This window comes from Equus asinus, chromosome 5 (assembly GCF_041296235.1).
Source record: "Equus asinus isolate D_3611 breed Donkey chromosome 5, EquAss-T2T_v2, whole genome shotgun sequence".
NCBI lineage: Eukaryota > Metazoa > Chordata > Mammalia > Perissodactyla > Equidae > Equus > Equus asinus.
The window spans coordinates 79,808,784-79,825,223 of NC_091794.1; the positions used below are offsets into that span (position 1 = coordinate 79,808,784).

At 59.7% G+C, this 16,440-nt stretch overlaps 1 protein-coding gene across 14 annotated transcripts in view; it reads right to left on the bottom strand.

Annotated features, from left to right (window-relative positions):
* PTPRF (protein tyrosine phosphatase receptor type F) overlaps positions 1–16,440 on the bottom strand; it is an 86,688-nt gene that overhangs the window by 14,465 nt on the left and 55,783 nt on the right. For 3 of the 14 annotated variants that reach the window (XM_044770598.2, XM_044770595.2, XM_070510103.1), the window contains exons 9-21: positions 15,539–16,120; positions 15,151–15,287; positions 14,522–14,666; positions 10,403–10,708; positions 9,558–9,751; positions 6,332–6,358; positions 4,842–4,959; positions 4,184–4,762; positions 3,436–3,533; positions 2,998–3,251; positions 2,820–2,913; positions 2,031–2,246; positions 1,564–1,718 (exon numbers count right to left, since the gene is read on the bottom strand). In XM_044770598.2, coding sequence (XP_044626533.1) covers positions 1,564–1,718; positions 2,031–2,246; positions 2,820–2,913; positions 2,998–3,251; positions 3,436–3,533; positions 4,184–4,762; positions 4,842–4,959; positions 6,332–6,358; positions 9,558–9,751; positions 10,403–10,708; positions 14,522–14,666; positions 15,151–15,287; positions 15,539–16,120 — 2,905 coding nt within the window. The remainder of the gene's footprint in view (positions 1–1,563; positions 1,719–2,030; positions 2,247–2,819; positions 2,914–2,997; positions 3,252–3,435; positions 3,534–4,183; positions 4,763–4,841; positions 4,960–6,331; positions 6,359–9,557; positions 9,752–10,402; positions 10,709–14,521; positions 14,667–15,150; positions 15,288–15,538; positions 16,121–16,440) is intronic. The other 11 variants (XM_070510106.1, XM_070510105.1, XM_044770599.2 and 8 more) reach the window with 7 other exon arrangements.

A 16,440-nucleotide genomic window follows, 5' to 3' on the forward strand; every position in this document is an offset into this window, starting at 1 on the left:
CGAGAGACAGGCAAGGACAGAAGAAAGGAACGGTCACTGTTTCCGCCAAGCATTCAGGCCCTCTCGTGACATGGGGGACACTGCGGGACCTATCTATGGTACCCACATGGCATCCACAGGGAGGAGAAGCCTCTCCTGCAGACGCCAGGACCCAGATGGGAGTGGGAAAGAGAATGAGTGCGTGTGGGGGACACCCCTCAGGTTCCCCACCCACAGGTCTCCATGGCCTGGACAAGGAGAGCCTGTCTCCACTCACCCTGGGAGAAAGGAGTCACTGGGTCCAGGTCAGGGGTCAGGAGTCGGGGCAGGGGAGAGATGGGGCACAGAGCATGAAATCATACATGGAGACGTGCTCAGACATTCGGAGCAGCACACATTCACTGACAAGCATTCACTGACATGCCTTGTGGGCTCAGCCTCGTGCTGGGTGCCCAGCGATGTGCCCAGTGAAGCATCACTGGGGCAGATGGGGGACAGTGTGGGGAAGAGGTGGGGGCCCAGAGAGCCTCGTGGGCACCAGAGCCTGGAAGGGATGGATGAAATGGCAGTTGCTGGGTGGGCAACGAGCAGCAAAGCTGCAGAGTGGAGGGCCCCGCTCAAGCTGGCGGAGGAGCTGCATTAGTTCAGTTGACGATGTCGGGAGTGGGGCAGGGACCAGGCTGGCCAGGCGTTTGACTGTCAAGTTACAGAGGTCAGGCTTTATCTTGTGAGCCACTAAAAAGTGTTATACCAAGGGTGAGAAAGTTAAATCTTCGGAAATACTTTTCAGGCTGGGAGGTAGTTGCATAGGAAGGGGAGAGGCCAAGAGCAGGTGGCTGCAACTACCTGGGGGAGAGAACTGAGAAGCGCTGTGTGCCAGGGCCCCGGCGACGCCTGCATGTGCATTATCTTCGGGGAGCCCACAGTGGGGGGGAAGAGGAGCAGATCCAGCAACATTCAGGATAGGACTCACGGGAGACTGAGAGGAGTGAGAGGGAGGAGGAGGGGTGACAGTGATACCCAGGTTTCCAGTTGGCAAACAAGGTGGATGGCCCCGTCCCTTGCAATGAGACCGGGGAGGGGGGTTGTGGGAAAGGTTCAAGACACACTGAGTCTGGGGCAGCTGTGGATGCTGCAGTCACAGCAGGCACTCCTTAAATGACTGCCAGATGAAGGTCTGTGGGCCTGTAGCTCGGAGTGGAACTCTCCAGGCCGAGGCAGGAGAGCCAGGCTGAGGAAGGTCTAGGAAAGGTGGCAGAGGAAGTGCTGAAGGTAGGAGACCAGGGGAAGGCAGTGTCTTGAAGCTGAGAGACAGACACACATCCACCGAAACACAGAGACAGATGGACAGACGTGCCCGGGGATGCATGTGAACCAGACCTCTGTGAAGCTTCGGCTGCTCATCACACTAGGCTAATACACACACACGTGCACACATACTGCTTCTGCTCTTCCTGGCTTCCCACAGAGCCCAGGGTTGCAGGCCGTGGTGGCTGCCCCGTGCCCACGTGTACCACGTCCAGGGAGGGCCTGAGAGTCCAGGGGCAGGTGGCCGTCCCCCAGAGCCCTGAACGCAGCACTCACCTCTTGAACAGGAGAATGGCGATGACAATGAGGATGATGAGGATGACCGCCAGGACGGGGCCCGTCACCCACAGCATCTCTGGCTCCTCCTGCTGCTGGGCTGGTGTCACCTGGACCACGATCTCATCAGAGTAGGGGCTGGAGGCATAGCGCTTCTGTGGCCCAGTGGAGGAACAGCATGGGCAGTGAGCTGGGTGTGAGATCCCCCACCCTCTGCCCACCAAACCTGGAGGAAGGGCTCTGGAGGCGGGTTATGCTGGGCTGGCTGGGCCTGGTCTCCTGGACCCTAGGAGGCTGACCTGAACCGGGTCAGCTGACTGGGTTCTAAGAACTGGTGTCTTGAGATCTCTAGTGCAGGTCTGGGATCTCTGGGGCTGCCCTGGGCGCCTGGGATCTCATGGTATTTGAAACTGGCCTAGTCTCAGGTTGGGCCTGGGGTGCTGAGAGCCCAGGCGGCTCAGGCAAACCTGGTCCACGGGCTCCTTCAGGGAGGCGAGCACGAAGCACTGGTAGCTCAGGTCTGGAGACAAGGGCCGGTTATAGAAGCCCTGGTAGGTCTTCTTGTCCCCCAGGGTGAAGGTCTCAGGGAGCACGTCCACCTGAGCAGCCACGTAGGGCTTCAGCCGCTCTGCCTGCCGCCGCCGGCGCCGCTCCCCAACGCCCTGCTCGATGGCCTCTAGAAGCTGACAGAGCAGATGTGGGAGTCACGCCGGGCCTCGGAGCATGCAACCCTGGGCCGAGATGAGGCTCACCTTCTGTGTGAGGGGCCTGAGCTGGGCTGGACCTCTGTACCCACAGAATGACACTGGACACCAGGCACAGCAATGCCACTCCTCCCTGCCAACCCAGTAGGAACAGGAGCCTGGGGACCTGCCCCTCACCCCCACCAGAGAGGGCTGGTTCCGCACCGCTGAGAGAAGAGGATGCAGGATTCCACATGCCCTGGGACTCCACTCCAGCCCTCCGTGGCCTCCAGACCTCGGGACACTCAAGTCCACAGGGCTCAGGAGCCTCTAGACCTGCAGGGACAACTCTGCTTCTTCCTACCCCAGGGCATCCTTGGAACCCCCCCAGGGGATTCTCTGTAAAGCCTCAGGAGTTCTCTGAAAACTCCCAGGGGGCCACCTCAGAGTCCCTCTCCTCAGAGAGGGGCAGGCTGCCAGCCAGAGCAATTCTAATTTGGGAGAGTCACTGGGGCCACAGCCAACCAGTGCAATGGGCTGTCATTAGTGCCGCCCCATCCCTTCCCCAGGCACCTCGTCCAGCTCCAGCTCCTCAGGGGTGCTCCATCGCGGGGCCAGCATGCTCCCGCCCACACGGTCAATGGGCACCACCACGATGTAGAACCACCTGGGCAGGTAGAGTGGGAATCAGCTGTCACAGCCATGCTCGCGTCGCCAGCCCTGTCCCCATCCCGAAGCCTCGTCTGCACACCTGACGAGCGAGAGGTCCTGCACGTGGGGCATGGAGAGGGTGAAGCGGCCGTCCTCTATGTAGGCAGAGGCAAGCAGCGGCTTGTGTGGCAGAAGGTCGGGGGCTGTGCGGATGGACACCAGGTGCTGCAAGCCCCCCGCACTGCTGCCACGGTTCATCAGCACGAACGAGTACTCTGTGTTCGGCTGCAGGTCTGCGATCAGCTTCCGCATCGAGTGCCCGTCCACCTCCACACTCTGCCCGTTGTACAGAATCTGCAGAGGAGGGGGGCAGGCAGCGCATTTGGGTGAGGTTCCCCATCATGGGCCTGCGGGGCAGAGCACCTGCACACACCTAACCAGGATGCTGCGCCACAAACGCCCACAAATGTGACTGGAATGACGGCCCGCAGCAGGTCCGCATTTGTGCCGGGCTCTGCTGGTCAGGACCCACACCCACCTTGAAGGGGACGGTTGACTTGTAGGAATCAGGGACCTCCCAGCTGAGCAGCACAGACGTCTTCATTGCGGCTGCCACACGGAAGTTCTTGGCAAACACTGCAGAACATAAGCAGGGAGTCAGCTCTGGCTGTGTAACCAGCGTGGGGTGAATGGGCCTGAGGGGCTCCCTGCCAGGAAGAGACACTGGTCGGGGACAGCAGCAGAGGACCAGGCATCCCCACTCCCAGCCTGCTTCAAATCACACACGTTCGGCTCCCAAACCAAGCTCTTCATCACGGTGAGCACCAAGCTGGGGCAGTTGCCACAGGACCCCTGGTCAGGATCTCCCGAAGTGCTTGGGTGCTCGGAGACACCAGGTCAGAGTGCCCAGAGGTCAATGGGACTCGGTCATGAGAAGCATGTGGTCGCACACCAGAGCATGGTGGAGCATGTCCACTAGAGATCAGTGGGTCATGGCCCCAAGAGATTAGTGTTGCACACCTGAGAACGGTGAGGCAGTCAAAAGAGACCAGTGGGTCAAGGTCACAAGAGATTGGAGAGTCACACAGCAGAGATCAGTAGGTCAGACAGCAGAGGTCAGGGGTCGCACACTGAGAACGTGAGACCCATTTGCTAGAGGTTAGTGGTCATGGTCATGAGAGACTGGAGGGTCACACAGCAGAGGCTGGTGGGTCACAGTCGCCATAGATCAGTGGGTCAAGGAGAGCAGAGTTCCCCAGGTGCAGGCACGTGCCCACAGCACACACCTTGCTCCACGGGCATGGTCCGGGACTGGATGCTGGGGCTGAGTGGGCCAGCGCCTTTGCTGGTGCGTGCGCGGACCTTGACGTCGTAAGTGGTGTCTGGCTTGAGGCCGGAGAGTGTAAGGTGGGTGTTGGCAGTGACGTTCTGCAGCTCCTGCTGGCTGTTGATGTCACGGTACACCACGGTGTAGTTGGTGATACGCCCGTTCCTCTCTGCTAGCACTGGGGGTTCCCAGGCCAGTTCCGTAGTGGAGATGGTCAGCCCTATCACACGCAGGTTTTGGGGGAAGCCACTGGGCACATCCTCAGGGGTTGTGATCTCCTTCTCGAACTCCTCGCCTAGGCCAGCCCGGTTCTTGGCAGCAAGCCGGAAGATGTAGGTGGCCCCCTTGTGCAGACTGGTGACCGTAAAGTGCTGGTCGTCCTTGCCAAAATCTATGGTGTTGGGCCTTGCCTCGTCGGCCCGGCGGTACTGCAGCCGGTAGCCCAGCAGCTCACCAGGCAGCTCCTTGGGTGGGTGCCACTGGAGCAGAGCGGTGTTCATGGCCGTGGTGCTGACCATCATGGTGGGCCGTCCTGGGACTGAACAACCACGCACCAGGCTCTGGCGCTGCCCTCCTCGCTGTCCCACCCACAGCTCTCTCCCTGACCCCTCACTCACCTGCCCCGGTCGTCGTGACAATTTTGGGTTTGCTGCGGGCACCATCCCCCTTGGTAGTGTAGGCAGCAACAGTAATGGAGTAGGTGGTCTCCGGGGTCAGGCCGCTGATGGTGGTTTCCTAAGGGAGGAGGAGGAGGGGCCCATTCCCATCACAGGAGAGCAAGGAAAGGCTAGACCATGCCAGCCACCTCAGGAGCTTAGCTGAGGTGGGAGTCCCCTGGGCACTCAAGGCCAGAGGTCCTGGGATGGGGTGCTGTGCAATGCTGGACTCTGCTGGAGGGAGGGCAGGCAGGTGGGATGTGTGCCCAGGAGGAGCCCGCCCATCCCAGGAGCCGCAGCCCTGGGGCAGGTAGCTCATTCTTCCTTTCAGAGAAGAACAAAGGGCCACACTGTTCCTTCACTCCATTGTACTACGAATGACACCTCGTGAGGTCTGTGCACACATGACACACAGGGCACAGAGCCTCGCACACATGTAGTACCTTGCACAGCTCTTGACGCACATATGCATGCAGCCCATAGCTCCCTCCTGCAGGTGGAGAGCCACCTGCAGGTACTAATGCACATGCGCGCGCACACACACACACACACACACACACACACACACACAGAGGACAGTGGAGGCGTGGGCCACCCTGCAGGACCAGGTCAGGACCACATCTGACCCCCATCTAGGTACTGGCTCCATGAACACCTTATGCCTTGCAACGCCTCCTGAGACAGGGAGGAGAGACCAAGAGGACAGGGAACCCCGACCCCGGAGAATGCACTTCCTCATTGTACCCAGTGATGCCTGAGAAATCAGCCAGGGCAGTGTCCCCCAGCCTTGGCAGGCCCTGCCCACGAACCCATCTCTAGCCAAGGCATCATTTCCAGACATGCGGAGAAACACCATGGGAGGCCAAGCCACGCCACACAGAGGGAAGAGTGGGAAGAAGGGAGGGGACCACCGTGCAGTGGGAACAGAGCTGTCACCACCAACCCTGGTATCCCTCCAGCTCTGAGCCTCGGGTCGGGCCACTACAGATGCCAACAACCCCTCACAGGCCCCCACCTGCCCCAGCTGGAGGGTCTCCCAGGGCTGGGGCTCCAGGAAGGCACCAATACTGGAACCTGGCTCCCCAGACTCCCCAACTCCTCTCCCAGCCTGGGCCCAGAAGCAGGTGATTTTTCACTCCAGGGATCAATAAGGCCTAATGATCAGGATTAGATTTAACTCCATCCCTGTCTGGCCAGAGCAGGGGCCAGGCCCTGGTCGATCGTGAACACCGGCTTGAAATTGCTGCTCGACAGGCGAGAAGTAAGGATTAGAGGAAGTGCCAATCGCTGCTCAGCCTTGTGCTCGCGTCTAAATGCCAATTTTCTCCGGATGTGGCTGGTGCCCTGTGGATCTTGGTGGCTCAGGCTAGGAGGAAAGGCGGGGGAGGGGGAGTGTCCCACGAGCCCAGCCTGACCCAGGTCTCGCCCGCGCTCGCACACCTGTTACTTACATAGTCCTCGGACTCCTCTGGCCGCCACTGACCGCGGAGAGAGAGAGAAAGGGAGACAGGAGGTGAAGGACTCTGGCCTAGAGGGGGCCTGGCCGGGAGAAGGCAGATGGAGGGGGCAGGCCTCTGAAGTGCCCATGGGGGTAGCACACCAGGACCACTCCCCATCCGAAGATCCCAGCCCCCGCCTCTCCAAGCCCAAATGTGTATGCCAGGGCTGAGGAGTGCAGGGAGACCTGGAGGGCAGACAGCCCAAAGAGTGGGGGCTCCATGGCACTGAGGGACCAGAGCGAGCCACCTGGACCTGCTCTGAGGGAAAGGCCACCAGACACGGGGCGTGGGCTCGACAGTTCAGGCAGAGGGAAAACACTGAGGGATGAGCAGGGTGACTGTACACCCTGGTTTGCCTGACAGTCCTGGCCTCTGCTTGCTGTCATGGTATAATTATCCACAATGTCACCTTTCACTCTCAAAAGTATTCCAGTTGGGGTGACAGATTATACAGTTCCCCAGGCAGGAGGGTTGTTCCAGGAACAGCAAGAGCTGCACAGTGGCTGGGGGGCTGGGCGGGCAGGCTGGTCAGCGAGATGATGAAGGTATGAATGCCCCGCTCGGAGCCTGGGCCCTGCCCCACAGGCTCAGGGGAAGCACTCAAACCCCGGTTCCCTTCTGGGGTGCCTGAGGTCTCCTCAAGGTAGGAAGGCCTGTTTCAGGGCTGGCAATGTTGTTATTTCTTCGTACATCATTCTTTAGGCCATGGTGCACGTAGGTGTACGAGCTGGATGAGTGGAGGGAGTGAGATCTCCATTCTGTGGCCCTGGGGCACGAGAGGGCTGGGGGCTGGCCAGTGTGCAGCACAGCACAGGGAGATGGACCATGACACCTCCAGGATAGAGGTACCATGGGCTCCTCCGGCCCAACCACCCCCGCAGTGCTGGTCTGGCCTCTGTCCACTGGCCCAAGTTCCTCCTGTTCTGGGAAGCTCTGCTGGAAAGTCCTCGCAAGGACTGTGGGACCGAATATGGGAAGAGGCCATCGACAGGTCCCTACTGGCCATGGCCACTTTCTAGGGTGGGGCTGGGCCCACCTCTGCTCTAGGTTCCTTGCCTGGGGGGAGACCCATGCTGCCCAAGGCAGGCCCGGGCAGGGACGTCCTCACAGACCACCTTTCCTGTGTCGGAGGCAGAGTGAGAAAGAAGAGAAAGAAAGACAAAGTAGGTGCAAAAGGGAGAGAGAGAGGACGGAAGGGAGCAGAGCAAAGGAGCAAAGAGAGAAGAGAATGAGACAGATAAAAGCACCATCTGTGGAGGGAGAGACAGGAACAGAGAAATGAAGAAAAAACAGAGCCCATGAGAAACGGGCAGAACAACACAGGGGGATGGAGTCGAGGCCGTGAGAAAGAGGCAAACCTGAGATGGAGACACACATAAAAAGAGACAGCTCTGGCTACACACTTGCAGGGGGCATGCACTCCATGGTTCTGCCAGAACTGATAGGGCCCTGGGCCGAGCAGATGGTGCTGCTGGGTGAAGAAGGACAGGCTGTGGTGTCCTTGACAGGGCGCTCAGGGGACAGCTGAGCCCTGTGGCCAGGCTAGGGACCAGGCCCCATCTGCTTTCCTGCTGGCTTGGAGCAGAATGACCCAGTCCCAAGGGGGCTGCATGGGCAGGCCCTCCAACTTCAGTTCGTTTCCCTGGAGCCTGGGCTCATATTTACCCCCCATCACGGGATGTCTGAGGCCAAGAAGGCAGCGTCCCGCCTATGGCCCAGCTCCCTCCAAACCACTTGGGACCAGAAGGGGGCACCCTAAGTGGTTTCTCTGGAACCCCTCTGGCTGCAGCTGTGCTGCTGGCCCCCTAGGAAGGGAGGGGCTGAAGGGAGCCCATTCTCGGGATGTTTCTGGGTGGGTGTGTCTGCTGAGGCTCCAGGAGGAGCCCTCAACCTGCCCCAGGAATGCAGGCGGGTACACATGCCCGCCGCCTCCACCCTATGCTCTCTCAGCACTGAGCAGGCTGAGAGGAGGAAGAGGGTACCCTCTGGGCAGAAAGGAATTTTGCTGCAGAGGGCTGAGCCCAGCCAGAGGCACAAAGACCCTGTCGCCTATGTGAGGGAGTCCACCCATAAGCACAGCACATAGAACACGAGGTGCGTGCTTGCACCTCGGATCCCAGCCCAGGTAAGGGTGAAAAGCTGGATGAAGAGGGCGTGTGGGTTCTGGAGGGAATCTGGGCTGACTGAGTGCTGCCCCCTATGGATCTCCACCAAGACCCTGATTCTGCACGGGGAGACCTTGAGAACAGACCACACCAGGTGTTATGACTCTTCGGCAGAGTAATTTGGGAAGGAATTTGCAATTATAGCCCTTTCCCAGGAGTCCAGCGACTTGGCTTCGTATCTAAGCTCAGCCACCCACTTATTGGGAAATTCCGGACCACACAACCTCCGGTACCCCAGGTTCTTCATCTGAATAGCAAACCGGTGCTGGTAATATCCCAGGGACCTCACCCCAAGCTCATAGGCAGAATCATCGTCCTTGGAGGACAGAAGCACACAGAGGGAGACGTGAAGCTGGCTGGCAGGCCCAGACCTTGAGAGTAACATCAGGGGCTGAGCCATCCTCCTGGGGGCCAGGTGCAGAGCAACACCCCAGCTTGTCCCTTCAAAGAACTCTGCGATGGCCAAGGGCCAAGTGAGGGGAAACCACTGCCCAGGAGTGCTCTTCCTGCCCCGGGCTGTGGGAGGAGTGGCTGCCTAGCCCAGCTCTGTCAAGGAAGAAGGCACATCTGGAAAGCCCAGCCTAACTGACAGCAAATGTGCTTCCCGAAAACCACAAAGGAGGGCTTGAGGGAGCTGAAGCCAGGGCTGGGAGTAACAACGGAGGCCTGGGGCTGTGTAGACAGGGCTCCTCACAGCTAGTGCTGGTGGCTGAGCCACAGAGGTGACTGCCAGGCTGTGACTGTCACCAGGGCAGATGGGGCCGGCAGGGCCTGGGTTGGCACAGCTTAGAGAGACTCAAGACAGAGAGAGTGTTCCCAGAACCTGGCCCTAACCGCCTGGTCTCAGGGCCTCCCAAGCCAACATAGTGGGATGTCTCTGTGTTACAGTCCCTCCGAGGGCAGGAAGGGGAGGGAAGCAAACCTGGGCTCCAAAGAGGAAGTAGAGCGTGCTGGTCTCACCCACTGTCCCCCCACAGCACAGCGCCCCCATGCCCGACCTCCCAGTGGCACACCTGGGCCTCGGCCAGCATGACATCCTGGATGATGGGTGGGCCACGGGGTTCACCATTCTCTAGCCGCACATAGGTGACCTGATAGCCGCGGATCTGGCCGTGCTGTTTGCTGGGGACAGGCAGCTTCCAGGAGACGCGCACAGCAGTGGAGTTCAGTGGCTCCACTTCCACCTTCCGCGGTGGCCCGCTGGGCACTGGGGACCAGGGAGAGAAGGAAGTCAGGCCTGGTGGTATGGATCCCATCTCAGGTGGGCACAGCACACTCCAGGACCTTGCCTTTGCCCCCCATTGCCCCAGGAAGGGCCCTGATGTAGTTTGCTTAGATTGTCTCTCCCTGGAGAGGAACATGGAGGGCTCCTTCTGCCTGGCATGCAGAAGAGCCCAGGACTGGCCCTGCCAACCCCTCTGGCCCAGAGCTACCTCACTTGGTGGGGAAGGGAGGGCTGGGGTACCAGGCCTTTGACCATCCCAAAGTCAGCACAACCTGTCCTATCTCCTCTTGGGCCCCCAGATCATGCCAACGTCTAGCTAAGGTGGAATCTCGCTGATTCTATTTTGAGTGTCTCTTGCACCAATCTTTCCAGTCTTGACCTCCCAAACCTTAGGTGGGGCTGTTTCTGTCTTAGCCTGTTAAGGCTCCATCTGCCTTAGAGACACCTCAAAGGCTGGGATTCGGGTATAAGGGGTCCCACAGCTACATCTCCCCATTTGGGCCATTAAACCTGCACCAGGAAGATGAGTCCTCTGGGCTTATGTATGGGAGGCAAAGGCCCTGGTGTGTGAGGTGGGTGGTGTCTGAGTGAGGTGACTCCCCTCCCAGCCCTCCCCTCGGCGCCACCGCCTACCGTCCTCGTCTGTGCGCACCAGCACCGGGCTGCTCTCGGGGCCGGGGCCCACGTCTGTGTGCGCCCGCACCCACACCCGGTATTCCGTCCACTTCTCCAGGCCCACCAGGTCCCAGCTGGAGTGCTCGCGGCTGATGCCGTCCACCACATGCCGCCTGCGGTCCTCGCCGTCCACTGCCTCGTAGGCCACCGAGTACTGGGTGATGACGCCGTTGCGGCTGTCGGCCGGCGGTGGTACCCAACTTACCCGGACCGTGGTGGAGCCCACGCTCACACATGTCACCTTCTGGGGAGGGGCGGAGGGGGCTGGGGAAGACAAATGGGGGGAAGCAGGCAGATGGAGGGTGGGGGTCACAGGCACGGCGACCAGTCACAGAGGCTGGGACACTCACCCAGGCAGGCTGCTCCCCAAGCGCAGAATGGCTATCCCAGGGCCCTCCAGGCAGGCTGTCGCCACTGCCACCAGACAGCCCACTCCCCTGGAACACAGGCTCTTCACACACACACACATGGTGTCTCCCACACACGGTCTCTCCCACTCACATATGGTGTCTCTCACACATATGGGGCTCTGACACAGTGCTTCACATATGAGACATGCTGTCTTGCACAAAAGGCACACAGCATCAGATACACACAAGCATGGGGTCACCCCCACCGCCACCCCCTGGTCACACACACACCCACACATGAAGAACCTCTCCAGCTGCTGTGCCCACAGCTCTTCTCTTCTCAGGACAAGTGGCCCCAAAGGCTCTTCCAGCACAAGGCTGCCTTGGCCTGTGCCTGCCTGGACGGGGTGTCTGTGCCTGAGCCTCAGGGAACCACGGAGACTGGAGGCCAGACCTGAAGGAGGCCACTGGCCCTGGGGGTAGTTTGGAGAAAAAGTACCCGAGAGAGGTGCTCTCACTCAACAGGTTTCTTGAGGGTTAAGGGGGGTCTGTGCCCACCTTGTTCCCACATCCCCCTATTCCCACTGAGGATTCTGCTGTCATTGCATGGGCTTCCTCACCACCTCAAGGTCTATTGCCACCCCCACCCGCGTGACTCCAGCAGCCCCCTCAACTCACTGGCCCCTGAGCCCCACACCTCCAAGGCTTTCTCCTTCCCTGCACTACCAAGATCATGCCTGGATAACGCCACCACTGGGAATGGCCCTACCTCCCAAACTGTGGCCTCCAACGTCCCCTTGCAGACCCTCACCCTTGTCCCAGCTCAGCATCTCACAGTGCCCCCAGCACTATGCCTGCTCTTCACCCCCTGGGGACCTCCATCCATCGACCTACCACCCTTACCACCCTCCACATTCAGCTTAGACACCAAGGTCCACCATCTCACCACTCCTACCAACATCCCAAACTCCCTCGCCTCCTTCTTGTTCCGTGCTCCTGCCGGGCACGCACCAAGCTCTGAACCAATCCAACTCTCTACCTTCTCCAAGGCAGCACTGGGACAAGTAGAAAAAAGTCACCTGCCCAGACAGGCTGGCACCCTCTGAACACATCCCTGTGGCCTCACCTGGGCCCTCCAGGCTGCCAGCTGGTCTCTTTCTCTGCCCACTCCCTCTGTTGCTTTAAACAGAATGCTTTCTACCTCCTCCACGCTCCTCAAGCCTCTAGCTCCATCACCTCCCTTCCTCTCAGCACACGGCCGGCTCTCCTACTGGGCGGAGAAAAGCAAAGACTCCCAACAGCAGCTCCTCCACCTCTCGCTACCAAACCCATCAACCGACCTGTTTGCACCGATTCTCTCCTTTCCTCCCCAAGAAGGAGCTCTCCTGTCCCAGGCCAATCTCTCCCCCCGCCGGTGCTCTGCCCTCTCCCCCAACCTCCTGAGCCTCTAATTATCTTTCTCTTTTCCATATCTTCTACTTCTCCCTATTAACTTGTTCCCAATAGCATTTGAATATGCTCAAGACTTTCCCATCTTAGAAGACAAATGGCGTCCTCAGCCTCCACCTCCCCCAGTTACAGCGGTCCCCTCCCCAGCTAAACGCCCAGAGTCTGAGTTCTCTGTCTCTACTTCCTCACCTCTCATGCACACCTTGCAAAACCCAATCGGCTTCAGTCCCAAAACTTGTCCAGGTCCACTCCTCCACGTTACTAGATCCAATGACACTCCCACATTCCTCTGGGCCTGACCACTCAGCAGCAGCATCTGGTTTACTTGAAACTCTCTTCTTCCAACCTCCCAGACACTTCCCCTCTCCTGGGTTTCCTCCCATCACTGGGCATCCTTCTCATGGTCCTCCACCTGCAGCCCAGGCCCTGGATCCCGGCAGCCTGCCAGGCATCCCAACTGGGACAGCATAAGGCATCTTGAGCTTGGGTACCTGCCTCTGTCCCATTTCCTACCCTAGGGAGCTGCACCACTTTCCTCCCAGGTCTACACACCAGAAACACAGGATTCGGATGCTGCTTGCCTCTCTCTCAGCCCCCACACCTCATCCGTCACCAAGTCCCAGCCAGCTGGCATCCCAGGCAGCTCTCAAATCTACCACCACCTCATCTGAGCCGCCATCTTTCCCTGGACTCCTGCAAAGCCTCCTATCTGGTCTCCGGCGTCCTGTCGGGCTGCCCGGTACATCCTCACACAGCAGCCAGTCAGCCCGCCCTCCCGCCTCTCCTCTGGTCCTGAGGCCTGCCTGCAGGGGTCTGGCCACACTGGCCCGCTGCTCACCCCTGCCCATAACCAAGCACCTTCCTACTCCAGGGTCTTGGCACCTGCTGACCCCTGCCTCAGGCCTCTGTGTCACCCACAGAGACCCTCCTTGTCTCCTCAGACCAGAAAAGGTTCCCGTCCCATCATCTCTCTACTGTTTGCCTCCTCCACAGCACTTTACACAAATGTAATTAAAAGCTCGTTTGGATAATTGCGGGTTTAATGGTTGTCTGCCCCACCAGACTAGGATCCCCGCAGGCGGAGGCCATGTCAGGGTTGTGCTGCTGGCCCTGCACAGTGCATGGGGCCTAGTGCCCAGCAGGAGTGCAGTGGGTGCTTGCAGAATGAATCCATGAGCATCAGGGTCACACACAGGCCTCCTGACATCACTGACACATGCTAGGGCAGGAGGACACAGTCCCATGTCACAGGGACCACCTCACAGACACTGCCGTGTTTAAGGTCATCACACGTGCTCAATGTTTTGATGCCGAGATCCCACACAGCCACATGCACACGGCCCATTATCACACAGAGCTTCACGGACTGTGGTCTGCTGTGGTTGTGTGACTACGACAGCCTGCGGCCTCACAGTCTGTCGTCGGGAGAGCTGCTAGAGGCCCATACACTGGGTCGTGGGTCAGTTATCCAGAGACATACTCGCTAGGTCCCAATCCTAAAGAGCCTTACAGACCCGATCAGAGAGGCACACCAGTCGCACTGCACACACATACAGGTGCTGCCAGGCCAGGTGGTCAGATGTGGTCACACACACACTCACGACATCAGTCTCACACATACCTCACGACACCAGTCTCACACACGCAGGAATTCAGTAATACATAATGCCACAAAGTTGTCACACAAACGACCTCGCATGTGGTCCCACACATGGATAGCCATGTAGTCCCAATGTGTGCACATGGACACAGTTGGTCACACAGTGTCACTCTCACAGACGTGTCCCCATGTGCAGTTGGCTCAAGTGTGATTACACAGCCCACACGTACTTCTCATGGTGGGGGGACAGGAGGTAGGGAATATGGGTGATGGGGGAGATGAGATGTGGGGATAAGGGACGGAGGACGGCCGCCAAAGCAGGTGTGGGACATCGCGAGCATGGCGGTCCCACCACTGACAATGGCCCAGTCAGCTATTGTGACTAGCACAGAGTAGGGTGGAGGAAGGAGATGAATGACAGACACAGAACTTACCTGAGGGTGGGGAGGGATGGGGGAGAGGCAGGAGTCAGGCAAGGAGCAGCGAGGGAAGCAGCCATCTGGACACAGACTAGAGGGCACTTACCTGTCCCTCTCTTGGGGTCCAGACCCAGAGCCCAGACTAGAGTCCAGTCCAGGGCCGAGCAGACCCAACCACCCACTTGGTCAAGGGGAGGGGTGTGTGTGTGTCTGTGTCCCAGCCCAGCTGTAGCAGGCAGTGGCCTCAGGAGACACTTACTGGACTGTGCCGTGCGGGCCTCAATGGTGGGGGTGAAGACGCCCACGCCCAACTCAGAGCGGGCAGCCAGCTGGAAGCGGTACAGCGTGTCAGGCTTCAGGTCCTCTAGAGTGTAGGAGGAGGTGGGGTCGAAGGTCACCTTGTGCTGGAAGAGCAAGGAGCACTCACTGGCTACTCTGACCTCAGAGGTCACTCAGAGGTTATTCCCCAACATGGGCTGCAGCTGACCCTCCAGACCCACTGTGGCTCCAAAGCTGGCTCCATGCCACACAGTCACCTGGACCCAAAAGGGCCGCATGGCCCAGTCCATGGCACAGGTGCCTCACAGACTACATGGCCATGGGACATCTGGGACACATGGTCCCAGGGGAACTTTAGGGCTCTGCTGGTGCCACCCGAGCCTCAGGGCCTGAGACCCAAAGATACACCAGGGACTTTGCCACGGGCACAAGGGTGACAGACTACAGAACAATACAGGCCACATGAGCTGCAAAGCCAAGAAGAACCCTAGGGGCTGTGCCCACACGACCACAGAAATCCAGAAAAGCATGCCTGGGTGAGCCCACCACAGACCCTTTGGGACCAGGAGGAGCCCTGCACCCTTCTCTTTGTCCCTGCTGGGCACTCACCTGCTGGCCTTCATCCTCTGCCGCCCAGTACACCAGCTCATACTTGATGATCCGCTCCTGCGGGGGCAGCAGCCATGAGAGCTGGATCCTGGTGTCTGACTCCGCCTCGGCCTGGAAGTCCGCAGGCTGGGCAGGCACTGCAACAGCCCCACAGCAGCGCCATCAGCCTCACCAATCCCTCTTGAGGGCAGGGGCACTCAGGAAAAGGACCCAGATTCTCACTCCCACACCTTTGTCCTGCATCCCAAGTGACCACGCATCTGTGGAAGACAAGTCCTCACCCTCCCAGCGCCCCCAAGCTCACAGCCTGAGCAAGGGCGCGCCACCACCGCCTTGCCCAACCCAGCTCTGCAGCGGCCCGTCCAGCCAGCACGCTGCCCGCACCTACCTCCCTGCTGCGTCTTGACCTGGATGGTGGGGCTGGGCGGGCCGTCGCCAACGGCGGTGAAGGCCAACACGCGCAGGCTGTAGGTGATGCCAGGCAGCAGGCTGCCCACGGTGGTGAGGAGTCCCGCGTCTGTGTTGTGCTTGTGCCAGGCGCTCAGGGGGCGGCGGGAGTCAGGAGTGTAGTAGACGCGGTAGCCCCGCACCAGGCCGTTGGGCTCCTCAGGTGGCTCCCATTGCACCAGCATGGTGCTGGAGCTCAGCATGCGTGCCTGCACGCGGCGCGGTGGGCTGGAGGGCGCCTGCTCCCCAGTGCGGGCCCGCACCGCCTCACTGGGCGGCCCTCGGCCGATGCTGTTCACTGCCAGCACGCGGAAGGCATACTCTGAGAAAGGGCTAAGGCCACCGATGCTGTAGCGGGTGGTGGCCACGCCATCCACTTCCTGGAAAGGGCCCTCTGTGCCTGTTGCACGGTACTGGATACCGTAGTAGGACACGGGCTCCGAGTTCCCAGAGTCCCATGTCAGGGTGACACTGGTGGCAGTCGTCTCCGTCACTACAAGGTCAATTGGAGGCTTCGGCAGAGCTGGGGACAAAGTGGAAGGCTTAGGGCTGCCCAAGGTCATGACTCCAGGAGCCAACCCTGCTCATGGGGTCATCCAACCAGAGTGTGGTTGACCCCACAGCCTACCCTGAAGAATGGTCTGGTAAGCTCTGGTGATCTCTGAAGGCACCTAGTGGGGGATGGTGACTGGGCCTGTCAGTGACCCCAGGGGCCTTGGGGGATCTAGTGTCTACCCACGTCACTTCTAGAACTCAGTGGATCCTCAGTAACAACAGACCCAGAGGTGCTGTGGCCTGCCCATACTCCACGCCGATGGAAAGCACACGGGCTGGGCAACAGAG